General features: G+C 50.1%; 1 protein-coding gene across 2 annotated transcripts in view; it reads right to left on the bottom strand.

Annotated features, from left to right (window-relative positions):
• Window positions 1–1,345: 1,345 nt before the first annotated feature.
• The window catches only part of TRIM29 (tripartite motif containing 29), a 66,325-nt gene continuing 40,514 nt past the window's right edge, over window positions 1,346–27,156 (bottom strand). The window contains exons 3-9 of one of the 2 annotated variants that reach the window (XM_015425675.1): window positions 23,215–23,448; window positions 19,104–19,302; window positions 13,086–13,172; window positions 10,371–10,463; window positions 7,900–7,998; window positions 7,574–7,650; window positions 1,346–1,949 (exon numbers count right to left, since the gene is read on the bottom strand). In XM_015425675.1, coding sequence (XP_015281161.1) covers window positions 1,887–1,949; window positions 7,574–7,650; window positions 7,900–7,998; window positions 10,371–10,463; window positions 13,086–13,172; window positions 19,104–19,302; window positions 23,215–23,448 — 852 coding nt within the window. In that variant the 3' untranslated portion in view covers window positions 1,346–1,886. The remainder of the gene's footprint in view (window positions 1,950–7,573; window positions 7,651–7,899; window positions 7,999–10,370; window positions 10,464–13,085; window positions 13,173–19,103; window positions 19,303–23,214; window positions 23,449–27,156) is intronic. The other variant, XM_015425676.1, reaches the window with a different exon arrangement.

Below are 27,156 nucleotides of genomic sequence, written 5' to 3'. Positions count from 1 at the left end.
CACTAGTTCTCCATTTTGGCACCGGCTGTGGGTCATCCCCCCCACACCCTGGGTCTGGGTTGCCATTGTTAACTGCTCTTCCCCCCTCCTCTCATAAGCTTATTCGGAGCACAGCGAGAATATTTCTCCAAAACTTCACCCCGGAACAAAACCCGTCATTGTTTCTCTTCTAGATAATAAAACAAGGCAACTGAACCAAAAGATCAGCGGACTCATCTGAGGCACAGGGGAGGGGGGACAGCCGGGCCATCGAATCCATCTTTCATTATCCAGAGAGAGTTTCCCCCTCCCCTGTTCGTTCCTTTGAGAGGCTGGCCCAAGGGGGGAAAGGAGACATGTCACTGGAATACGGAGCCTTTTGTCTCCTCTCTGTGACAACTGAGGGATGCTTATAAAAATTGGAGGATATTTGTTGGTATTAAAAATGGACAGGTTTAAGGGCAGCGTCTGGGTCAGAAGAGCTACAGTCAGAAAACTGCTAGATGTCACAGAAGGGAGGCAGAAGGGGATGCGTAAAGATGCATGTCTGGGGCAGGGATGCTTTTTCTTCTTAGTGCTTGGGGGGCAACAGTGGGAGGGCTTCTGGAGTTCTGGCCCAGCTGGTGGACCTACTGATGGCATCTGGGTTTCGGCCACTGTGTGACACAGAGTGTTGGACTGGATGGGCCACTGGCCTGATCCAACATGGCTTCTGTTATGTTCTTATGTCTGGGGCAGTGATGCTCTGTATTCTTGGTGCTTAGGGGGCAACAGTGGGAGGGCTTCTGGAGTTCTAGCCCGGCTGGGGTTTTGGCCACTGTGTGACACAGAGCGTTGGACTGGATGGGCCATTGGCCTGATCCAACATGGCTTCTCTTATTTTCTTATGCAGACAGGTTGGTTTTAGGCCTCTCTTGGCCGCAAAAATGCCAGGAGAGTGGCCCCCATTAGGAAAGCAAACCATTACCTGAGCTCTCGTCTCTCCTCGCAAGTGACCAGAAGAAGCAAAAAAAAAAAAAACCCACACAAGCAGATATGTACATAAAAGCAGAGCTGCCTTGAGAAGGATGCTAAGTGGGGCAAATCTGGGGGAGCTCTTTGCAGTGGGGAGCTGGTCTGGACATCCAATAGCCCCTCCAACTGAGTAAGGCTTCCAGCCTCCAGGTCAGAGTTGAAGATCTTCTGGGATGACAACTGATCTCCAGGTGACTGAGATCAGTCCCCCTGGAGACAATGGTTGCCATGGAAGGCGGACTCTGTGGCATTGTGCCCCACTGAGGTCCCTCCCCTCCCCAAGCCCCGCCCTCCTCAGGCTCCGCCCCCAAAATCACCAGCTATTTCCCAACCCAGTCCTGGAAACCCTACCCAATTGAGGGAAAGGAAAGAGGATATGTGACCTCCGGCCAATCACACTCTCTCTGCCGAAACAACCTCCGGGGTTGCTGTAAAGATAAATTGGGAGGTGTGCATACTTTTGTGAAAAGGTGACCTATAAAGGTGAGGGGTGCAATGCAGGAAGTGAGATAATGGTGCACACAGAAAGAACCCATTACTGGGTTATTCATGCTAGCAAGAAGTCATGCGGTCTGTTTTGAGATGGAGTCTGGGTGGGGTGGGGTGGGGCGGGGAGCTCTAGAAAGAGCCTTTGGGGCTCCCGCTAGCTCTTGGCGGCCATTGCAGAGCTGGGGATACAAAGAGTAACCATGCCAGCGCTCAAGGGGAACAGATCTGTGGGATGCTCCTCTGGAATGGTTCAGATCCTTCCACCCTCCCCCCCCCAATGCACCCACCCACCCCAAACAAAAGAGATTAGAACAGCAAGCTTAATGCAGCGTCGGGAGCATCCGTGAACATTCTCTGCTGCTCGCCCCCTCCAGCGCGACCAACTCCTCTCGTCCACGGTGGGATCACGGGGCCTCGTTGGAAGTCACTCCGTTGCCTTTGTTGACGTAGAAGGGGCGGTAGTGAGACTGCAATAGAGAAGGAGGGAGGTGAGACAGGAGGCAGGCAGGTGGACTTCCCTGCTCGGGCTTCTACCACTCCTTTCCCAGCTTTCTCAGGCCCTGACCCTGCCTGGCCCACCGCGAAAACCCAGATCTCTATGTGAACGTCTCCATCTATCCATACAGTGGAGCAGCAGATTCCATTTGCCATCTTCGTCGACCTGAGATGGCTTCCGTGTGAAAGGCGCGAGATGCAGGTATGAGCCACTCCATTCACACATGAACATACACACACACACATGTCAAATATCTGCTACATGTTGCAGGAGGGAGGCAAAAAGGGAGGGGTAAAGATTAGGGTTGCCAACAGGCCCGTAGCTACGGTGGGGCTTTTGGGAGCTCCACCCCCTTTCTTAAAGGCACAGCCCCATGAGAATTTCTCCTGTAAATGTTTTTTCCCAATAATTTAAAAACATTTTCGAAGGTGTGAGCTCCTTTAAGTAAAGTGGGGTACTGTAGTTGACTAATCCTTATACTGAGCAAGGGAGTTGGAGTAGGCAACCTCTAGGATCCCTGGTCTCCTTGAAGAGAGTTTTTCTGCCTTTCTTTACTGTAGATATCATCACCCCCACCTGCCGGCTTGTTATCAGAATTGTTCTTTAGGCTGGCAGAAGTGATTAACTTGCAGCAGCTGAGAGCTGTCATCTAAAGTGGTTGACAGCTTGCAATTTAGAGATCTCTCCTGGTAACAGCTTTCTATTGGCTAAATGGCTTTTCCGTCTGCACTGAGGACTTCAGCCCCATCAGGAAAAAATTTGCCCCACAAGCCACAAAATCCTGTCTACAGGCCTGGGGTCCGGAGATCTCCCACAAATTTCCAGACTACAGAGATCAGTTGCCCTGGAGAAAATGGTTGCTTTGGAGGGTGGACTCCATTGCATTATACCTTGCTGAGGTCCTTCTCTTCCCAAAACCCACCCTCCCCGGGCTCCACCCCCAAATCTCCAGGAATTTCCCAACCTGGAGTTGGCAACCCTCCCTGCTACCAGGCTTGGGCTACCGGAGGGACACTGGGTCAAGGTTGTTGCCCGTTCTGTGTGGGGTACGAATTGCCCTGTGGATTAATTGTGCTGCTATCAGGGCGGGAATAATGATCATTGGTTAAAAGTGATTTTGATTTCCCTTTATGTTGCTTGTGCTTCCGCATTATGTTATTCCAATCAGAGACCTGTTCAGTGATCCATGGCTTCAATAAAGTAACCTTTTCTATGGAAAGTGACTCCGTTGATTCCAGGTGAAACCTGACATCTACAGGCCTGGGGTCCGGAGATCTCCCACAAATTTCCAGACTACAGAGATCAGTTGCCCTGGAGAAAATGGTTGCTTTGGAGGGTGGACTCCATTGCATTATACCTTGCTGAGGTCCTTCTCTTCCCAAAACCCACCCTCCCCGGGCTCCACCCCCAAATCTCCAGGAATTTCCCAACCTGGAGTTGGCAACCCTCCCTGCTACCAGGCTTGGGCTACCGGAGGGACACTGGGTCAAGGTTGTTGCCCGTTCTGTGTGGGGTACTAATTGCCCTGTGGATTAATTGTGCTGCATTAGTAACATTGGTGTTGTTATTAAAATAGCAGAGGGGGAGGACAACCACAAAGGTTGGGTGTGCCGTTAAATATAGGATGATTTTGGAGTCTGAATGGGGGAATTGGGGGTCCCAAAATGTGCCTTGCCCAAGGCTCCCAAATCCTAGCTAGGCTATACTGTCCTTCTCTCTCCCACTCCATGCCTCTCTCGTCCCTTTGCTTCCCTTTGGCCCCAGTCACACATGCCAGAAAACGCGGGGGGGGGGGGGGGGCATTTTGCGGGGGTGTCGTGACAAGGCAGTCAGACATGTCGGCGGCAAACCATGGTTCCATCCCTTGGCGCGTGCGCTTCACCGAAGACGGCCGGAGGGGAAAAGCTGCCGCGGCGCGTCAGCAGCCCGTGGCAAACCATTTGCCAGTACTTTTGGTGAGGTATTTTTAAACCGCGCATTTTCAGTGGTTGGCCACGGGTGCGCTACACCCGCCAAATGTTGCGGTGTGATCGTGCCTGGAAAATCCACCCGACATTCATGGCTCTCCCGTGGCAGATTCACCGTGTGAACTGGGCCTTTGTCATCTTTCCCGCTGTTGAAAGGTAGACTGTAAGCTTCTTCGGGCAGGGACTTCTTTCTTGGTGGCTCCCCACATCCTGTAACTTAGTCCACATTGAGGGTGGTATCTGCAATGCTTCTCAACACAGAGGCATGTGGCCGGTTGATCCGGAACCATTCAATCCATCTCACCCATTTCCAATCCAATAAAGGACCAACATCTATCTCGATTCCCTCCCCCCCCCATTAAGTTGAGCCAAGCTCTTCGTTTTGCAGCTATCCATCCGCCAGTTGCAACGCTTTCCCTCTTTCCTGTGGTTTAACCCAGCGCCATGCAGCCTGCTTTCCTTCTACAGTGAGCTGGTTCCGCCCCTCCAAGGAATTGTTTCAGCAACACCTCCATTAACTCAGATGGTATAATCATTAAGAAGGGTCTCTTCTCTGCAAGGGGCGGTGGGCAAGAACTGCCCGGCCCCCTTTCCCGCTGCTGCACACTCGGTGAGCCGCCTGCCGGCATTAAGCCCATTTGCTTTACGGTGCTAATTTTGTACCTAATTAAAGAGGGAAATAATCTCCCCTTTAAATAACCCTCAATGGGCCGGTGGGACGGGCCTCCTCCTAAAGCCGCACGGCTGGCTGTGAGAATTCATATTTACGGGACTTTTGCAAAGGACGTGGATTACTCCAAATACATATTTAAAGCGGCTTTAAAAATGGGATTATTGGCCTAGCAGACCGTAAAAGCTCCCGCCGAGACTCCGCAGTCCGATGGAAGTGTATCTATTCTGGGATTTTTAATGCTTTTTATTTATCAGTCTGATTGTTTGCTTTTTGGGGTGCCGCTGGGGAATATAAATGCTACGGAAAGACCAAATGGCCCCAGCAAGCCCGTAGGCGTTCATGATGCAACCATGCACCGTACGAGGGGCCAGTGTGTTTGGCCATTTGCCAAGTGCCAAGGGGCCTTCCTGCCACCCACCAGTGCCCAGATCTTGGTTTTGATTTAGCATAAGCCCAATCAGAGGCAGCCGGCAGTATCTCCAGTCTGAAGGGGCACTGTGCCAACGTGAAATGCAGAGTTCGCCCTGTGTTCTTAGCTCAGGATGAAATGCTGCCTGCTATTTAAAGTAGGGCAAGTCCATCTCCCAATGTGCCACCAATAGATCAGTCAGAATGAACAGGAAAGAGGGCGGTATGGTGGGTTGCCAATTTGCTTCCACCAGTGCCGGCCAAGGGTCCCGACGGGTTTGCCAACCTCCAGGTGAGCCAAACATGAGAGATCACGGGAGGAAGTGGAATTCCAAAAACAACATCCGTGACAAAAAATAACGAAGAGTCAATACAGATAAGTTGCAAAAATGTTTACTGTAGTAATTTCTGTTAAAAGATTTCTTCTATTATCGCTCCCACGCTAATGAATACTGCGCAATGAACAATTCGTTTCGCAATATTTGCTTTATCTGAGCATGTAGCAATCCCAATTCTTATCAATTGCTACTTCTCAACTCTTGAAGAAAGCATTCCATGTTGACTCTCTAATAACAGAACCGAAGGTTCTGTCCGTGATAAGAATTGGGATCGCTACACGCTCAGATAAAGCAACATATGAAGTGGATGATAGATTTCAGGAAGCTACCGTTGGATTTAAGATCTACCCATCTTTGTTTAAATTTGTATTGTAAATTTGTTATTGTATTTTACTGTATTTTACTGTATTTTACTGTTTTATACTTGTGTTTTTATTGTTATAATCTGGCACATTGTGCCCTTGTCAGCCGCCCTGAGCCTTCGGGGTAGAGTGGGATATAAATCCAAGGATAAATAAATAAATATTGTGAAACGAATTGGTCATTGTGCAGTATTTGTTAGCGTGTGAGCAATAGTAGAAGAACAATCTCTACAGGGATTACTACAGTAAACGTTTTTGCAACTTATCTTTATTGACTCTTCGTTATTTTTGTCACGGATGTTGTTTTTGGGATTCCACCTCCAGGTGGGGCCTGGAGATCTCCCGGAAGGACAACTGATCTCCAGACGACAGAGATCAGTTCCTCTGGAGGAAACGGCTTCTTTGGAGGGCGGACTGGGTGGCATTACACCCTGCTGTGGCCCCTCCCCTCCCCAAACCCTACCCTCTCCAGGATCCATCCCCCAACTCTCCAGGGATCTCCTGACCCAAAGCTGGCAACCGTAGATCAAAAACGGTCTGCAATCTCTTTGGCTCTCAGGCCGCAGAGATCAGGTTTGTTCGTTCACGCATGTTCAAAGTATGCTGGAGTGATTCGGGATCTGAAGAACAGCCAGTTTTGGAAGGGCTTAGAGCGAACCGTCACAGTCCTGTCTAGGTCCCCAGACGGCGAAATACGCAAGCCGTCAGGCTTCTGTCTCTAAATGTCATGCTGTTAATTATTTGTTTAAAAAAAAAACCAAGATCTTCCTCATCAATACGGCTTAGCGGCTGCTCCTTCCCTTCATCCTCTTTAATCACTTCACCCAAATCCCAAGATCTCCGTGTGCTCATGCTGTAATCGCCTCCTTCAATCGATGCGTGAGTGGCGGGTGTTCCTGACTCGCATTGCCCTACCTATGGTTCCCGTAACAAGCTCTCTGGTCACAACTCAAGGGGTTTTGGGGTTTTTTAGAGCACCACTTTGAGGACTGAGTGAGTGGAAGTGAACCAGCAGCTCAAACCCCACTCCCCTGCCAGCAAGTTCTGTTTCTCAGAATGCCCCATTTCACTCACAGAGGAGCCCATCAGCCTCTCTTAAGGTTTGGCCCAAGAGCTTAAATTCCCGGAACTCTCCTGTAAGAACTCTGAATGTGTTTATATAGCTTCCCTATCCAGACTCAGGGATCCCCTCCCCACAACAGACACCCTGTGAGGTAGGTGGGGCTGAGAGAACTCTGACACAAACTGCTCTTTTTCAAGAACAGCTCTGACAGAACTATGGCTTGCCCAAGGTCATCCAGCATCTGCATGTGGAAGAGTGGGGAATCAAACCCGGTTCTCTGGATTAGAGTCCGCGCACTTAACCACTACACCAAACTGGAAGGGGAGGTCTGCCTAGACCAGGGTTCCCCGACATGGTGGCCCTAGGTGCCATGGAGACCGCCAATACTTCCCTTGGAACCCACCGAGCTTTTCAGAAAGTGGGCGGGATGACTGAAAGGCAGGGCTTGTTATTGGCTGCTCTCATTCAGACAACAGCCTTTTCCACTGGAGGATCAGGAGGACTGGGAAGCACCTCGGCTTTCCTTAGTCAGTGCATGTTTCCATTTCCCCTTCAGGAGGAGGGAGGTATTCCATTTAGCTTCACCTCGGGCGGCAGCCATTTTTTATTTGGCTCCGCCTCTTCGGGCGGCCATTTTGGGGTGGTATTCATCATCATCACCACCCCTCAAATTTCCAAAGGTGCCCGCGGGGTCCAAAGGGTTGGAGACCTTTGACTCTCCACACAGTTACATTGAAGGCCACTTTTCATGGAAGCCGTGTGACGCGCAAGCTCGGTCACTTACCAGCATGCTCTGCTTGGAGGACTTCCATGTTTGCGGTGGTGCCTTGGCAGCCTGGTGCCTCACTATGGACGGGTAAGCTGGAGAGACACAAGGCAGCCGCGGTTATCCTTCAAACCCTCACGCCCAGTCCTGCGCTTTCCACGCTTTGTTCTGACGCAAAATCCCTTCCCCCCCCCCACTCCCCGTGAATCAGTCCAAAGGTACGGCGACCTCTGCAATCCTGGGCCCCCTCTGGAACAAATAATCCCCCCCACACCCGGGAGAGAGAGGAAAGGGGGGAAAGGAGGACAGGACCATTGAAAGGACGTGCAAAAGCCCTGAAGTACCATTCTTATAGAGGCTCCCATCGGACTGCTTGCTGAAATCACCAGGTGAACTTTGGCCAATTGGGGGGAACTGATAAGGCATCTTGGTCCCATTGGCCACTGGAAAATAGAAGAAGCAACGTTACGTCGAGGCGGGCTAGCGCACCGTCGGCATCTCTCCGTCCGCTGCCCCGCTCGGCACACGCTTTTGAGCCTCTGCGCCGAGACCAGGGACCACCGGATCGGCAACGGGTCCCAGCACCGGCCCGAAGGCGAGCCGTCCTGCAGTACAGGAGCCCCCAGGCCGGAAGTGATCAGCTCCTTCTAGGAGGAAGGGACGGGAAGCGGCGAGTCAAAAATTTGGCAGCAGTTTTTTTTCTGCTAACGGCAGGAGTCAAGGTGAGAAATCCGCAGAAACCAGGAAACGATGGCAACGGAAGCCTGCCCATTTCCTTGACTTCTGCCGGCATTTACCCAGATGCCAAGTTCTCCTCAAATTTGCCAGAATCCCCCAATAAGCCCACCCTGGACCCGATTCCCCAGAGATTTTTACTTTGCACAGCTGGTTTTGAAAAGGAATTCTCAGGGCTTTTTTTGTAGAAAAAGCCCAGCAGGAACGCATTAGCAAAATAGGCCACACCCAACAACAGAAACTCATTAGCATATCCAGCCACACCCATGAGAGCATAGCTCATTAGCATATTAGGCTGCACCCCCGTGTTACCGGAAGTATAGTCATCCAGCTACACCCACCTTTTGCTTCTTATTCTGTTTACCTTGTTTGTTGTCAAAACCTAGGGCTTTTTTTTGTAGCAGGAACACCTTTGCATGTTAGGCCACACACCCCTAATGTAGCCAATCCTAATGAGTTTCTGCTGTTGGGTGTGGCCTGTTATGCTAATGAGTTCCTCCTGGGCGTGGCCAACTCGGGAGCCAGCCGGAACTCCGTTCCTGTGCGTTCCTGCCCAAAAATAGCCATGGGAATTCTTACGTAGGCGGAGGGTTATGTCCGATGTTCCCTCTAAGCTATGGTGTCTTGTGAGCAAAAATTCTACTTTGTGAGCTGCTGGAATTAAAGTTGTGAGTGAGTGACTTGCCTACTGCATAAATTAGTTTGCCCTGGAGCCCTCCTTCCTGAGCGAAGACAAAAATCTGTGAGCCGGAGGTTAAAACCCTGTGAGCTAGCTCACACTGACTCAGCTTAGAGGGAACTCTGGTTATGTCATCTCATGCTAGATTAGCTCCTCGATGCTGCTGCTGGATACTGATTTAGACCATCGGTCCGTCAAGGTCGGTCTTGTCTACTCTAACTTGCAGCGGCCCTCCAGGGTCTCAGGCGGAGGTCTTTCCCATCACCTCCTGCCTGGTCCTTTTAACTGGAGATGCCAAGAGGAGATTGAACCCAGGGCCTTCTGCATGCCAAGCAGATGCTCTACCACTGAGCGACAGTTTCTCCCCAGAACACATGAAACTACGTTATACTGAATCAGATCCTTGGCGTATCCAGGCCTGCATTGTCTGCTCAGACAGGCAGCAGTTCTCCTGGGTCTCTGGCTGAGGTCTTTCACATCTCCAACTGCCTGGGCCTTTTAAGTGGAGATACTAAGGATTGAACCTGGGATTTTCGGCATGCCAAACAGATGCTCTGTCGCTGGGCCACAGCCCCTCTTGTTCGCTGTGTCCCTTTCTTTCTGAGTTTTGTAAAGGGATAGCGATGGGAGTAGCGGCTCATTAAAGGCTGGTTATCATTGCCTGAAGAGCGCTCTGTGACAATTCGTCTCTGCTGCCTCCTAGTTAACTGTATTTCTTTTCATAAATGGTGTCAAATCTGCAGATTAGTACACAGAGTAACCAGCTATCCAAGCGTGCCTCTTAAGACAAGCTGTGCTAAAGACGTGTTGTGAAAATTCTGCTACTTTGGGTTTTGGACTTCCAAAGGAATAGGTCCTGAAATCTGTCTAGCACGCCTTCTACCCCACCTTTCCTTAAAGGAATTTGCGGTGGCAGATACGTCTTCCTTTCTATTCTCATAGCAGCCTTGTGAGCAGTGTTCCTTCTGGGCTGAGTTAGTGTGAGCTAGCTCACAGCTTCTTAGCCCCGGCTCACACATTTCTGTCTTCGCTCAGGAAGGATGGCTCCAGAGCAAACTAATTTATGCAGCGGCCAAATCACTTGCTCACAACTTTAATGCCAGTCGCTCACAAAGCAGAATTTTTGCTCACAAGACCCCACAGCCTAGAGGGAGCATTTGCTTGTGAGGTAGGTCGGGCTGAGAGAAGGTGAGTGGCCCAAGGTCACCCAGCAAGCTTCCACGGCAAGAGCGGGGATTCAAACCCGGGTCTCCCAAATCTTAGTCCAACACTTAACCACTACATTACTCTGCTGCTGTGCCATATCACCATGCTCGAGAACGATGACAGGCCTAAAAGGCCGAGGACGGCTTGAGGAAGAGTTCGTGAGTCACAACGGGAGCGAGAAGAGGAGGAGAATACCTTTCAGCGAGAAGGCAGAGTTCCCTGTGGAGAGCGTCTCTTCAGCTGTCTGAACGGCAGAATACTCCCAGGCCCGGGTGTTGTAATTGCCTCCTAGCCAAGAGAAGCCAATTCAGGAATTAGTCTGTCCCGATCGGACTAGGTGGGTTCGGGATCCGCCTAGCATCATTATCGCAACCATCCTTCACCAGCAGGGCAGACGCCAGGAATGAGCTCAGTGGAGTTCCAGCTTGTTCTTTCCCCTTGTCACTGAGCAAACAGCCAAGGAAGCTTCAGCCCTCCACCATGGGAAGAAACACTGGGTCGTGTTCTGGCCAAAAGGCAGGAAGGAAAGGAAGGGGAAAGGACAGAGGGCGGGAAGGACAGGTGGGAGGAAGGTCAGTGGCAGAGGACTAGAAGAAAGGAAGGGAAACTGCACCGTGGTATTCATCTCTCTTTCCTATTCCTTTTTAGGAGAAGAAGAAGAGAAGAAGAGATTGGATTTCTACCCCGACCTTCATTTGGAGTCTCAGAGCGGCTTCCAATCTCCTTTCTCTTCCCCTCCCCACAACTGACACCCTGTGAGGTCGGTGGGGCTGAGAGAGCTCTTGACAGAAACGGCTCTTTTTCAAGAACAGCTCTGACAGAACGATGGCTTGTCCAAGGTCATCCAGCAGGTGCGGGCGGAGGAGTGGGGAATCAAACCCGGTTCTCCCAGATTAGAGTCCGCCTGCACTTGACCACTACACCAAACTGGCTCTTTTTATTTCTTTCCCTTCTGTTGGCAAAGCAAGCTGGCACGTTAAATCCCATCACCGCACAAAAATGTAGGGTTTTTGCTCCTCTGTACAAAAAGTGTCCATTAGAAGAAACTCTGGGACTGAAGCAACCAACTGAGTTGGGAACAGCGGAGCCTGGAGAACAGGGGGACAACATCACCCGTTTCTTTCTTCATATGCTGGTAAAGGCTCTCCTTGTCTTGAGATGCCAGCCTCCAGGTGGGACCTGGAGATCCCCCGGATTTACAGCTCATCTCCGGACCACAGAGATCAGCTCCCCTGGAGAAAATGGATGCTTTGGAGGGTGGATTCATTGTGCCCCACTAGGGTCCTTGTCCTCCCCAGGCTCCATCCCCAAATCTCCAGGAGTTTCCCAACCTGGATCTGGAAGCTCTGCCCCCAACCCTCCCCAGCCAGTGGCCACCCTATCCTTGTCCATGCTGTATGACTTCCAACATTGCTCTGAGCAGCCCTCAGCTATGTTCATCTGCCCACACCTGCTCCATCTCCTGGACTGGCTATCTTGCAGAGTTGCCACCAAAGAGATGTTGGGCCTTTGACTGTGCCCAGAGAGGTGGGGAAGGAGATGAAGATGCCACCTGGAGATCTCCAGAAAAGGAATGATTTACAAGAACCCAAGCAAATGATATGTTACAGTGTGTTGGATCACGATCAGTAGTTTATTGGGAAATCGGTAAAGGTTTCCCTTGCTTGAAAGCCAGTCAAGTCCGACTCTAGGGACTCCAGTCGAGTCCGACTCTAGGCTCATCTCCGTTTCCAAGCCGAGGAGCCAGCGCTGTCCGAAGACGTCTCCATGGTCATGTGGCCGGCATGACTAGACACCAAGGCGCACGGAATGCTGTTACCTTCCCACCGAAGCAGTATCTATTTCTCTACTTGCAATTTCTTGCTTTCGAACTGCTAGGTTGGCAGGAGCTGGGACCAGAGACAGCTCTGTCGTGCAGCACTCGGGTCTTGAACTGCTGAACTACCGACCTTCCGGTCTGCAGTTCAGTGTCTTAACCACTTGAGCCACCGCAGCCCTTATGGGGAGATACCATCCTTTTCATATGTTAATTCAAAGTTGCATTATGCAGCTATGGCGCCTCTCTACTTTTTCATGAGTATATCTGAAATCAGGACATAAGGACCTTGAGATAAAAAAATCAGGCGGCGAGCCCTAAATGTTGAGTTCTAATGATCCAGTTTCCTAGTTTCTTGTGATCCAGTTTTTTAGAGCTGCCTCGAGGAAAAAGTCCTGTCCTTTCACAGGGTGAAAATGGGTAGCCAAACTTTTCCATGTCGTGGAGGTCAATTAGGACGCCTGGTACATAACATTCCATTAAGCCTCCATGAAAGAGACTGGACCTTTTTCTTCCTCCAGACAGTTGGCAACTCCAGAAGCAGCCAAGGTTCACTCAGCCCTCCGTCAGACAAAACTGCAGAGGGCAAAATTCAGAAGGCCTGTAAGGCGAGGGAAGAATGGAAGAGCCATCCACATTAGCTTTGATCAGAATATCTCTGATTTCCGGGAACAGACAGCAAAAACCACCCTTGCCTCTCAAAAAGCTCATCTTTTGGTGGTGTTTGGAGCCCTTCATTCCCCCGATCTTCTTCCGAGTGACTGCTTCGCTTTTGCCCTGACATCTCTCGTCCTCTTCTGCCCTACGCTCTACTGAATCTGTAAGGTTGTGGTGACTCACAAGGTTTTCCTCATAACATCCTCCCATCGAGTAATAATGCTGAGACACGGTTCAGAAAAGTCATGTGTTCTCACCACCACCAATCAGATGAAAGGGCAGTGAGGGCAAGTAAGGGCAGTGAGGGCCGAAGAGTGGACACGAAGGCACTCGACGCCGAACCCATGTTGTTAAAAATGGCTGAAGGGACTTCTCGCTACTCACAAAGCCGAGTATGAATCTGGGCAGAGTGGTTTTGAAGAAGCTCAGATCTATACCTTTTGGAGTCAAGAACATGGAAAACCTCTTCAGGCTGTCTGGCTGGTTCCAGTCGGAGTAGTTGTTCATCATGAAACGGTGGTCCCCTGGGAGGTCAGAAAGAAGATTTCGGTCAGTATCATGACATCAAATAAAAAACAACAACCCGATTCTCATCCAATGAAGAGTGAAAAGGCTCCTTTGAAGAAGAAGGAAGCATGGCCAACCAGTTCTTTGAACATCAGAGCCTTAAAGCATTCCTCAGGTGCAAATAGTTATCTTTGCCCTAAATATTTACATGAGCATGAGTAATAACCAGACCTTCTAGAGATGATCAGGGGCCTGGAGACCAAGCCCTGTGAGGAAAGGCTGAGGGGAATGTTCAGTCTGGAGAAGAGGAGGTTGAGGGGGGACACGTTCTGGCCACTTCCAGCTCTGTGATTCTAGGATTTCATATCACCATACTTGTTTTCAGTAGTTCCAATCCCTTGTGGACCTCCCACCTACCCTAATAACTATTTTAGAACTCAAAGACAGGAGTTGGTCTGTCTGTCTCTTCCAGCTACCACCGACTGTAGCAACTTAAGAGAACAAGCAAAGATGACCCTCATCTTGAAGCAAAGTGCAAAGCTGGTGCTGAAGCTGATCCTGATGGTTCATAACCTACATGAGCAAACAATGGCTGATTATGCATGGGAAAGAGCAGGTAGAGAAAGAGGTACTTTTCTCCCTTTCTCACAAGACAAGAACTCGTGGGCACTCAATGAAATTGCTGAGTGGTCAGGTGAGAACGGATAAAAGGAAGTACTTCTTCACCCAAAGAGTGATGAACACATGGAATTCAAGAGGGAATTGGATAAGCATATGGAGCAGAGGTCCATCAGTGACTATTAGCCACAAGGTATAGATAGGGACTCTGGGGCAAGTGATGCTTTGTCTTCTTGGTGCTTGGGGGGGGGTCAACAGTGGGAGGGCTTCTAATGTCCTGGCCCCACTGGTGAACCTCCTGGTGGCACCTGGTAGTTTTGGCTACTGTGTGACAGAGTGTTGGACTGGATGGGCCTTTGACCTGATCCAACATTGTCGTCTCTTATGTTCTAATGACAGCTAACTGGATTGTCCATATTCAGACAGCATACCTCTGGGTCTCAGATGTTGGGAACACCCAACGCGAGCGGAACATCCTCTTTCAGCCTCACTGTGAGTATCTCGGGAGCATCTAGCTATTAATTCTTGTCGAAAAGAGAATGCTGTACTAAATGGACCTTGGACCTAGTTCGTCAAAGGGCTCCTCATGTTCTTAAGTGAGATGGACTCAAGACGGAAGCCTGAGGCCAACGGTGATTATCAGTAATTGGCTGACATGGTCCAAGATATCAGGTGCCAAGCTGAGTGTGACGTGAAATGGAAGGCTTTACGCATCGTGGCTGTAACTGTGAGACATCACCACAAGAAAAGCCAGACGGGAAAGGTCATTTCATCTCTCTTAGGGGCACACATGATTGTACCCTACGTGTATTTATAAATCCCCACTGATAAGGAAGAGGCCTCGTGTCATGAAAGCTGTCATTTCACAACCTAACCTGCATTTTATGACCACCCACTAATGTCCATTATCAATCACAGCAGCGTTTCCCGTTCCCTCCACGTGCATTTTCCAACTCATGCTAGAAGAGAAGACCACTTATCTGGGCTCTTTGCAGCTACTTGCGGACTTGGCCGGCTGTGAAAATTGCATCACTGTCCTCTCAAAATGAGACATCAACTATAGAACCAGGTATTAAATGCCATTTTTATGGGGGAGGGGGAGAAATTTCTTGGGGGGTGGGTGGGAAGGGAAGCAATCTTTCTTTCTCCTGACATGGCCTAAAATGTCACCTAGATAAAGAAGGGGAAAAAAACCCTGTTCTTCCATGAGTCACCCTAAATGCTCTTTAGTGTCCTGTTAAGTTCCACCCCCCCACACTGTTTGCAAGACACTTTGCAAATCTTTGTGTCCTTTGCTGAGATAAACATTCTTTGGTAGTTTTATTAAGGAATTATAAACTGCATCATGCAGAGCAACATACGGTCAGGGGGGAAGAAGCGATTCCGATGCTTCGTCAAAGGCAACATGGGACATTCTTTTAATAACAGCAAATAATCTATACGGCACTGTTGGAGGGGGTTTTTTTGTTTCCTTCACAATTCTTCACGTAAATTATCTCCGCTACCCTCATTACAACCCTGCAAGGCAGGTCAGTCTTCTATCCCCATGTGACAGATGGAATCAATGTTCCCTCTAAGCTGTGGAGTCTTGTGGGCAAAAATTCTACTTTGTGAGCCACTGGCATTAAAGTTGTGAGTGAGCGATTTGGCTACTGTGTAAACTAGTCTGCTCTGGAGCCATCCCTTCCTGAGCTAAGACAAAAATGTGTGAGCCAGAGGCTAAAAAACGGTGAGCTCGCTCACACTGACTCAGCTTAGGGGGAACTCTGGATGGAATGTGGAGGCGCTGACAAAGTTAGCTTGCCTGAGTGGTGACCCAGATGGTTATGACCATAAACTTTTGGGGTGGGGCCACCAGGGATGCCAACCTCCAGGTAGTACCTGGGGAATAAAGCAAGCAACTGTTTTGGGAACAGCTGAGCCCAGAGAACAGGTGGACAAATCCGCCCATTTATTTCTTCATACGCTGGTAGAGGCTCTCCTTGTCTTGGGATGCCAGCCTCCAGGAGGGACCTGGGGACATCCTGGAATGACAGTTCATCTCCAGACTACAGAGATCAGTCCCCCTGGAGAAAATGGACGCTTTGGAGGGGTGGCCTCTATGGCATTGTGCCCCACTGAGGTCCCCACACTAAATCTCCAGGTGCTTCCAAAGCTGGATCTGGTAACCCTATCCCCCCAACTGCCTCCAGTGGCTGGGGGGGACCTGGCAACTGGAGGGGCCACAGACCACCCTTTCCTCTCCATATAGCCACAAAGCCACTCCCTACATTTGCATCCTGCGCCATGCGGCCTTCTCGCCCCACTAACGTCTTTCTCGAAATCCATCTTTAAACTGTCGACGCTCGAGAAGGCCGGACTGCGACTCTCTCGCCCAGGTTGCATTCATCTGTGTTCTATATTTGATCGGCTCCTTTGTCTCGGGCTGTCACACTGGGGTGTTCCTACCGTCTGTGATGCTTTCGACGTGCTCGAGGCCTCGAGAGGTTTGCCAGACCTTTGCCAGAGAACAGAGGCACGTCTGATACGGATCTTAATGAAATGATAAGGATCTCGGGTTTCCACGGCAACCTTCATCAAGAGCCGCATCAAAGGATTCCCCCCCCCACTCTGGCGACCTCGCCCCATCCCCATCTTCCCTACACAATGGGAAAGGCCACAGGGAGCCATTAGTCAAGTCTGCTCTACCACCACAGCCCTTGCCCCGGGCAAAGTGCGTTCTGTCCCGAGGGCAGAGTTGAGCTATCGTGGCCTTGATCACGGGTTCTCAGCCCCCGTGCCAAGATTTAATTCGTTTTTTGCTATCACAGCTCCTTGTGAGATGGAGAAATATTATCTCCAATTTTTTTTGCAGATAAGGATCGGAGACATGAAACAGAGCGAGGTCTCTTAGTGGCGCTCATCTTTGGGCTGTAGGTATTGCGTGTGGCAGCTGCCAGAAGCGGTGTGCGACCCAGAACTACACCCGTTCTTAGTTGCAGAGGTGACTAATGTGCCTGCATCAAAAGAAAGCCCAATGGAAGAGCGCCCTTGCCGTATCCAGTTTTTGGAAGGCCCCAGATCCCACGCCGACTGCAGTACTGGAAACAGCACACAGGAACACCTCTGCATGCCAGCACAGTAGTTCTTTACCCAGCGAGTGAAAGTTATGGAACTCACCCCCAAGAGAGAAAGTGGAAGAAGAAGAGGAGGAGGAGGAGGAGGAGGAGGAGGAGAAGATTGGATTTATACCCCGCCCTTCAGTACCCGAAGAAGTCTCAGAGCAGCTTACAATCTCCTTCCCCTTCCCCTCCCCACAACAGACACCCTGTGAGGTAGGCAGGGCTGGCAGAGCTCTTTTGAAAACTGCTCATAAGAGAACAGCTCTGAGAGAACTTGCAACTTACCCAAGGTCACACCAGCAGCTGCATGTGGAGCAGAGGTCCATCAGTGGCTATTAGCCACAAGGTATAGATCGGAACTCTCAGTCTGGGCCAAGTGATGCTCTGTATTCTTGATGCTTGGGGGGGGGCAACAGTGGGAGGGCTTCCAGTGTCCTGGCCCCACTGCTGGACCTCCTGATGGCATCTGGTGTTTCTGGCCACTGTGTGACAGAGTGTTGGACTGGATGGGCCATTGGACTGATCCAACATTGGCTTCTCTTATGTTCTTATATTTACCCAGTTCACAAGCTTTAGTGAACACACATACCATCTGTGAACAGTGTGCACTTGATTTATCTTTATATACATGTTGAGTAACTCTCATGTTACATTCAATGCATGTATAGCTGGATGTGTGAATGAAACCACACATTTATCCAGGTACTGGTCCCTGATTTCATTTGCACAGTGGACAAATGTTGGGTCTTTCCTACAAACAGATGTGCGTGCATTCACTGTAACCTGTGTAGAGGGCTTATGACTCTGAAGGGTCTATGGCAGAAAAGGTCTTTCTTCCATGCTGCCTCCTTTAAACTGGAATTCCAGGGACAGAACCTCAGATCTTCTGCTCGCTAAGCATGTGCTCTACAGTTGATCTCTGGCTTAAAAAGCAGGCAATCATAGCTGTAGATTTGCTTTTCATGAACATTCGAAGTTCCTTCTCGGGATTGGGGCACCTAGCCCAGAGCTGTCCACTTCGACTGATGGCTCGCCAAGCAGAGAAAGATCTTTTTTTAAAAAAAAAAAAATTGGAACTTTAAAGCACCCTCCCCTATAAAATAGGGCTCCGGGCAGCGTACATCAAAGTCCAATTTACAAAGTTCATCATTTCTAAAAGTCAAATTTGCATTCACGGTTTAAAAACATCGGCTGTAGCAGATGGATGGTGACAAGACTGCCAAGAATATGCCACTGCCTCGTGGGGGGGGGGAGGCAGGGAGAGAGACAGGAGTGCCAGCTAGATGGAAAAACCCGTCGCTGTCCTCAGCCAAATGCCTGGTGGAACATCTCTGCCTTACAGTCTCTGCGGAACTCCATTAGGTCCTGCAGGGCACGGATGTTATCCGGCAGAGACTTCCACCAGGGTGGGAAACACCCTGGCCCTGGTTGAGGACAGCCAGTTATCTAGAAGCTGCTGACTGATATCCTTTAGTTGGAGATATCAGAGCCTGAATCTGGGAACTTTGGTATGTAAAACAGATACTGTATGGCTGACAAATGTCCTTTCTTTCTAGTCCAGAAGTGAAGAAACCATAAGAACATAAGAGACGCCAATGTTGGATCAGGCCAAAGGCCCATCCAGTCCAACACTTTGTCACACAGTGATCACAAACACCAGGTGCCACCAGGAGGTCCAGCAGTGGGGCCGAGACACTAGAAGCCCTCCCACTGTTGCCCGCCCCCAAGCACCAAGAATACAGAGCATCCCTTGCCCCGGAGTCCCTATCTATACCTTGTGGCTAATAGCCACCGATGGACCTCTGCTCCAGATGTTTATCCAATTCCCTCTTGAGGCCGTCCATGCTTGTAGCCGATGCCACCTCGTGTCCCAGTGAATTCCATGTGTGAATCACTCTTTGGGGGAAGAAGTACTTCCTTTTATCCATTCTAACCCGACCACTCAGCAATTTCATGGAGTGCCCATGAGTTCTTGTATTGTGAGAAAGGGAGAAAAGTACCTCTTTCTCTACCTGCTCTTTCCCATGCATAATCTTATAAACCTCAATCATGTCACCATTCTCTCTCTCTCTCTCTCTCTCTCTTCTTATATCTCTCTCTCTCTTCCCCTCTCTCTCTCTCTCTCTCTCTCTCTCTCTCTCTCTCTCTCTCTCTCTCTCTGATGGGATAGAACAACTGGGTCGAGTTCTGAGGCAGATCAGGAGACTTAACGTGTCTTGGCTCCCTCACCATTCTCCATATGGTTCCTCTCAATGAAGCTCCTACTGAGGTCAGCTTTGCAGATCTTCTCAACGTGCCTCATGCAGACGTTCAGGAGGTCATCCCGGAGCAGCCCCATAGACGGGCTCATGTTCTCTCCCTCTAAAAGGATGCTGTAAGTCGGCAGAGACGGTGGAATGGTGTAGTTCCTCATCATTGCTCCAAATTCCTGCCGGGCACACAATTGAACAAGAAGCTGAAGACGTCAACAAAATCAAACGAGTCATTACCAAGTGGTGAGAAAGTGAAGATCAGCTTGAAAGGGGGGTATTCGGTGGCTGGGGAAATCTCAAGGGATTTAACCAGCTTGACTGACATTGAGAATTGGCACAACAGGGCGTCTACCAAAACCCAGGGCTTGGTAAGGAGGGTCGACAGCAATGCTCCCTCTAAGCTGTGGAGTCTTGCAAACAAAAATTCTACTTTGGGAGCAACTGGCATTAAAGTTGTGAGTGAGCGATTTGGCTGCTGCATTTGCTCTCGTGCCATCCTGCCTGAGCCAAGACAAAAATGTGTGAGCTGGAGGCTAAAAACACTGTGAGCTAGCTCACACTAACTCAGCTTAGAGGGAACACTGGTCCACAGCCAACCGTAAACACTTGGCCTGTCCACTCCCACCAGGAATGGAAGTCACCGAGAAGACTCTGCCCTAACACAGGAGCCTCTGGGACAATCTCCCCTTGCATGCTGGGGAGGGGCCTGGGAGGGGAAGAGTGTGACTCTTTTCCTCTCCTTAGGCCTTGTTGTCCAGGGGAGGTGTTATCAACACATGCATCCCTTCTGGGGAGGGGTAGCAGGCTTCTTGTGGAGACCACTAGAGGCCACGTTGCCCAGAGCTTCCCAAAACCAGTAGCTGGCCCTGTTGAGTGGGTGCAGGACCTTGGACAGTTCCTTACCCCTCTTCATTGCTAATGGAAGCGAAATCAGTCAAGCATCAGGAAATCGATGCAAACATGGTTATTTTGCATGATTCATTGGGACCCGGATTTCAGTGGCATGCATCCTCCCACTCTGCTCTGAAAACTGCCCAGATACAAAGCCAGCGACAATGCCAGACTCATCCCCTCCACTGGCACAGACTGTCCAGGCACTTGGTTGCTGCTCCCCACTAACTCAGCTTAGAGGGAACACTGGTCCACAGCCAACCGTAAACACTTGGCCTGTCCACTCCCGCCAAGAATGGAAATCACCCAGAAGACTCTGCCCTAACGCAGGAGCCTCTGGGACAATCTCCCCTTGCATGCTGGGGAGGGGCCTGGGAGGGGAAGAGTGTGACTCTTTTCCTCTCCTTAGGCCTTGTTGTCCAGGGGAGGTGTTATCAACACATGCATCCCTTCTGGGGAGGGGTAGCAGGCTTCTTGTGGAGACCACTAGAGGCCACGTTGCCCAGAGCTTCCCAAAACCAGTAGCTGGCCCTGTTGAGTGGGTGCAGGACCTTGGACAGTTCCTTACCCCTCTTCATTGCTAATGGAAGCGAGATCAGTCAAGCGTCAGTAAATCAATGCAAACATGGTTGCTTTGCCTGATTAATTGGGACCCGGATTTCAGTGGCATGTATCCTCCCACTCTGCTCTGAAAACTGCCCAGAGACAAAGTCAGTGGCAACGCCAGACTTGTCCCCTCCACTGGCAGAGACTATCCAGGCACTCGGTTGCTGCTCCCTCATCAGAAGTGGCTCGGACTACCTCGGGAGTGCTCTGGCCAGAGGAGTGGGGGGCCTCACGGGAAGCCTGGGCCAATGGCCGAGCCCGTGAGGCCTTCTGGGGAGGGATAAATGTGGCACGGCACCAGGCCAAGGTGGAGGTGGGATTCCTCCAAGCAAAGGCAGAGGTGCCCATGGGGAGGAAAAGGAACGAGGTGGAAGCCACCCTGTCCCATCTCCATACTGAGACCCAACAACCCATTTCTCCATGAAAATCGAATGTGCAACTGAGGAGAGCTAGAAGGATACCCACACCCACACACGGGAGTGCTCTGGCCAGAGGAGTGGGGGGCATCACGGGAAGCCCGGGCCAGTGGCCAAGCCTGTGAGGCCTTCTGGGGAGGGATAAATGTGACACGACACCAGGCCAAGGTGGAGGTGGGATCCCTCCAGGCAAAGGCAGAGGTGCCCATGGAGAGGAGAAGGAACGAGGTGGAAGCCACCCTGTCCCATCTCCATACTGAGACCCAACAGCCCGTTTCTCCATAAAAATTGAATGTGCAACTGAGGACAGCTAGAAGGATACCCACACACATGGCCAGGTGTAGGCAACAGCCTAGACAGAGCCTCAGAGAGAGGCTCAAACAGAGTCCTTCCTCTCACTGAAGGACTCTTCCAACTTCTGCTGGAGGGAGACCCATTGAAGAGGGCAGAAGATGTTCCTTCAGCAGAAGGAAGGCTCTGAACTTTGGTGAGTGGAGGTGGAAGAATGGTGGCAGAAAGTGTCATCAAGTCGCAACCAACTTGTGGCAACTCCATCGTGTCTTCAAGGCAGAGACCTTCCGAGGCTGTCCCATCTCCATACTGAGACCCAACAGCCCGTTTCTCCATAAAAATTGAATGTGCAACTGAGGACAGCTAGAAGGATACCCACACACATGGCCAGGTGTAGGCAACAGCCTAGACAGAGACTCAAACAGAGACCTTCCTCTCACTGAAGGAGTCTTCCCACTTCTGCTGGAGGAAGAAACATTGAAGAGGGCAGAAGATGTTCCTTCACCAGAAGGAAGGCTCTGAACTTTGGTGGGTGGAGTGGAAGAATGGTGGCAGAAAGTGTCATCAGGTCACAACCAACTTGTGGCGACTCCATCGTGTTTTCAAGGCAGAGACCTTCCGAGGTGGTCCTGCCATTGCCTGCCTCTGTGCAGCAATCCTTGGACTTCCTTGGTGGCCTCCCATCCAAGTACTAACCCGAGCTGACCCAGCTTGGCTTTTGAGAGCAGATAAGACGGGGCTAGCCTGGGCCATCCAGGTCACGGCAAGAGGTGAACAGAGGTCGTCTCGCCATTGCCTGCCTCTGTGTAGCAACCCTTGGACTTCCTTGGTGGCCTCCCATCCAAGTACTAACCCGAGCTGACCCAGCTTGGCTTTTGAGAGCAGATAAGACGGGGCTAGCCTGGGCCATCCAGGTCACGGCAAGAGGTGAACAGAGGTCGTCTCGCCATTGCCTGCCTCTGTGTAGCAACCCTTGGACTTCCTTGGTGGCCTCCCATCCAAGTACTAACCCGAGCTGACCCAGCTTGGCTTTTGACAGCTAATAAGACTGGGCTAGCTTGGGCCATACAGGTCAAGGCAAGAGGTGAACAGAGGTCGTCTTGCCATTGCCTGCCTCTGTGTAGCAACCCTTGGACTTCCTTGGTGGCCTCCCATCCAAGTACTAACCCTAGCTGACCCAGCTTGGCGTTTGAGAGCTGGTAAGACTGGGCTAGCCTGGGCCATCCAGGTCAAGGCAAGAGATGAACAGAGGTCGTCTCGCCATTGCCTGCCTCTGTGCAGCAACCCTTGGACTTCCTTGGTGGCCTCCCATCCAAGTACTAACCCGAGCTGACCCAGCTTGGCTTTTGAGAGCTGATAAGACTGGGCTAGCCTGGGCCATCCAGGTCAAGGCAAGAGGTGAACAGAGGTCGTCTCGCCATTGCCTGCCTCTGTGTAGCAACCCTTGGACTTCCTTGGTGGCCTCCCATCCAAGTACTAACCCTAGCTGACCCAGCTTGGCTTTTGAGAGCTGGTAAAACTGGGCTAGCCTGGGCCATCCAGGTCAAGGCAAGAGGTGAACAGAGGTTGTCTCACCATTGCCTGCCTCTGTGTAGCAACCCTTGGACTTCCTTGGTGGCCTCCGATCCAAGTACTAACCAGGGCCGACCCTGCTTAGCTTCTGTGATCTGATGAGATCAGGGTAGCCTGGGCCACCTCGGTCAGGGCAGTGGGAGGATACATGCCATGTTTTCTGGTGCTGAGTATGGATCCTTCTTCCCTGAGTTAAATGCAGCAGGCTAAGATGACATACCATGATGGCACTGCTAATCAACTGCCTTGCACTTGATGTTTGGCCCTGTGGTCTCATTCTCTGGGCCAGTGGAGAAACCCAGCCTTGCTTACTTGCAGGAAGAGCACTGAATCACTGATCTGGCTTATCTGCTCCCTCGTCTCCTTGTCCTCTTGCAGGAGTTTGGCTCTGTCTTCCAGCTCCTCCACAATCTCCTTGATGTTCTCCACGGCAACCTTCTCCCTGTGGTCCAGGCCGGCCTTGACTTCATCCCGCTGCTTCTCCAGGTCACGAATCAGCTCTTTGAAATGCTGCTCCACGGTGGCTTTCTCGTTGGTGGTGAAGTTCTAAATAAGAGACCAAAAGAGAAAAGAGACTGCTTGGGGGAAAGAACCTACTGTGACTTGAGCATAATACTGAGTTGATTCATGGCAATAGATTCAGGATGGACAGAAAAAAATACTGTGTTGCACAACAAGCAAAGAAAAGGTGGACTTTACTGCCAGAGGGTGTAGTGATGGCCACAAGCTTTGGTGGCTTTAGAAGAAGATTGGACATATGCATGGAGGAGAGGTCTATCAGTGGCTACTAGCTGTGGTGACTAAAGGGAACCTCCACCTTCAGAGGTACTAAAGAAGAAGAAGGAAACCTCTGAAGAAGGCCTATGCAGGCCGAAACGCGTCAGGTCAAGTCCATTAGCCCTTGTGTGTTAGATTCTGGTATTTTTACATGAGGTGTGATTGGGCCCTTATATATTTTTAAATTCTTTGCTAATACATACATGTTTTTTTATATATACTATAGATATATTAAGCTTTTATTGTTGGCCCTCTTTTCTGTTTGACTAACCTTTCCAGGTTCTGCCCACTGTGTGAGACAGGATGCTGGCCTAGATGGACCACTGGTCTGATCCAGCAGGGCTCTTCTTATATTCTTATCAGGGGAAGGCCTCAGCCTCTCTGCCCTGTTGTTGGACCTCCAGAGGAACTGGGTGGCCACTGTGTGAGACAGGATGCTGGCCTAGATGGACCACTGGTCTGATCCAGCAGGGCTCTTCTTATATTCTTATCAGGGGAAGGCCTCAGCCTCTCTGCCCTGTTGTTGGACCTCCAGAGGAACTGGGTGGCCACTGTGTGAGACAGGATGCTGGCCTAGATGGACCACTGGTCTGATCCAGCAGGGCTCTTCTTATATTCTTATCAGGGGAAGGCCTCAGCCTCTCTGCCCTGTTGTTGGACCTCCAGAGGAACTGGGTGGCCACTGTGTGAGACAGGATGCTGGCCTAGATGGACCACTGGTCTGATCCAGCAGGGCTCTTCTTATATTCTTATCAGGGGAAGGCCTCAGCCTCTCTGCCCTGTTGTTGGCCCTCCAGAGGAACTGGTTGGCCACTGTGTGTGACAAGATGACAAGATGCTGGACTAGATGGACCAACTGGTCTGATCCAGCAGGGCTCTTCTTATATTCTTATCAGGGGAAGGCCTCAGCCTCTCTGCCCTGTTGTTGGACCTCCAGAGGAACTGGGTGGCCACTGTGTGAGACAGAATGCCGGACTAGATGGACCATTGGCCTGACCCAGCAGGGCTCTTATGTCTGTTTACCTGTACAGCTGGAGCTGGCCTTCTAAAAAATCCAAAGAAACCACAATAAGGGAGAAGTCAGTGCTCAGACCATTTTTTCCCCTGACGCACCTGTTCTCTACATGAAGGGAGTGTTTCCATGTGGAATGACATCAAACACGCAGCTTGGAAAGGTACGCTCAGCAAAAAGTAACTGTGCCAGGCAACGTTTTAGAAAGCGTAAAAGAAACTGCTGTTAATTTGGCCTTTGTCATCCATGAACTAGACAGTGCCTGCCAAGGGCTAATTTCATGACTGTGGTGTATAATGATGCATGCTGAATAGAGTGGGGGGGGGGAAACCATCCTGATATCTGGGGTTGTTAAGAGCAGGCAAGGAAAAAGAGAATCCTCTCGAAAGGGTGTTCACCAGTGTTCTAATATCACCTGTGGCAAAGGTGCAAGCCGGCGTCTCGGTGTGACCGCGTCCCTTGATGAGAGGACGGCGTCTCAGACTTCTTTTAATCTAACCACGTGAGTGGCTTCTCCTGAGAGCATTCCCACCCACGCGCAAATTCTCAACTAAATTGTCAACTCTGAATACTGTGACAGTTTCCCAGGGACCAGAGCAAAGGAGCTGCACGCAGCGATGGCAGAAGGTCAGCGGAGTCATTAGGGACAATTATAAAAACAAGAAGCAGAGACATTGGTCTAATTCAGATCTTTTTTCTGTACTGTCAGCAACATGCATGTTCAGACAGAACCAACAGGCTGCGGCCCGGGAAGGCCCGCTTTAAAATAGCAACTCCTGAGATATGCGGCCCACCCAGATGACAGCTTGATTGGCAGGACTTCCTCAGTCCAAAAGACTACAGACAGCCAGGGCTATTTTTGGGCAGGAACAGACAGGAACGGAGTTCCGGCTGGCTCCCGAGGTGGCCACGCCCAGCAGGGACTCATTAGCATAATAGGCCACACCCAACAGCAGAAACTCATTAGGATTGGCTGCATTAGGGGTGTGTGGCCTAACATGCAAAGGAGTCCCTGCTACAAAAAAAGGCCCTGGGTTTTGATAACAAACAAGGTAAACAGAATAACAAGCAAAAGGTGGGTTTGGCTGGATAACCACACTTCTGATAACAAGGGGGTGCGGCCTAATGTGCTAATGAGCTGTGCTGTCAGGGGTGTGGCCCAATATGCTAATGAGTTCCTGTTGTTGGGTGTGGCCTATTATGCTAATGAGTTCCTGCTGGGCTTTTTCTACAAAAGGACCCCTGCAGACAGCCATTGTGTTCCTTAGAGTGGCCAACACCACACTGGGAAATTCCTGGAGATTTGGGGGTGGAGACCAATGCTCCCTCTAAACTGTGGAATCTTGTGAGCAAAAATTCTATTTTGTGAGCTACTGGCATTAACGTTGTGAGCGAGCGATTTGGCTCCTGCATCAATTACCTTGCTCTGAAACCATCTTTCCTGAGCTGAGACGAAAATCTGTGAGCTGGAGGCTAGAAAACTGTGAGCTAGCTCACACTCACTCAGCTTAGAGGGAACACTGGTGGAGACTAGGACGGTCAAGGTTTGGGGAGGGGAGGGACCTCGGCAGGGTATAATGCATTGAGTCGTGTGTTCTCCAAAGTTGCCGTTTTCTCACAGGGGAACTGAACCTGTGGTCTGGAAAATCAGTTGTAATTCTAGTCCCCACCTGATAGATAGGGTTGACAACCTTTAAAGCTATACATTGGAAGTACCACCAGACCATTGAAATTAAGAATTATGGAAGACGTTACAAGAAATAAACGCCAAACAAGGGAAGCACCACTCACAGAGCATTTTGTCTCTCAAAACCACAAAGAAGATCGGTTTAGATGAGTGGCATTTGTTGCAGACTCCAAACGCCCATTGGCTATGAAGGAATTACTTTGTGGAACACATGGGTGGATCTTTAAATTAAACACCTTGATCCCTAATGGTTTAAATACTGATTTTGATTTAAGTTGTTTCTTATAAAATTCTGTAAATAAGTAGGTTATCTCAGTTCAGTTTTCCTTCCTTTGGCTTACCCACCAGTTTATTAGAAACTTCACCCTTAGAAAAATAAACATATAAAATAGGATATTATGTATTGGTGTAAGTTGTATCAGAATATTATGACTCCAGATTGTCAGTACATACTTAATGGCATATGTTGTGTGCTAATCACCAACACTGTTGCAGAAGCCAAATTGGCAGAAAGAGAACCTATTAGTGGAGCGAATGGAAAACTAGTGAAGGAGAATGGTTGAAACTCTATTTCAGTGAGTCTGTATGTGCTGACAACTGGGGATATAGTTAATATGCTGTAATATAGTAAATATGACAAGGAAATATAATTTTCAGTTCACAGCTAAAGAGTACCAGCTATCTGAAGAAGCGAAACGTGAACGCGGCAGTGAAGCCAGCCGTGTATAGCTGTACTCACATAAGACATGAAACTATTGTACTCCTGAAGTTTTTTATA

This window comes from Gekko japonicus, unplaced genomic scaffold (assembly GCF_001447785.1).
Source record: "Gekko japonicus isolate JY-2015 unplaced genomic scaffold, Gekko_japonicus_V1.1 scaffold1205, whole genome shotgun sequence".
In the NCBI taxonomy this organism is placed as follows: Eukaryota; Metazoa; Chordata; class Lepidosauria; order Squamata; family Gekkonidae; genus Gekko; species Gekko japonicus.
This window is presented reverse-complemented; position numbering and strand designations above follow the sequence as displayed.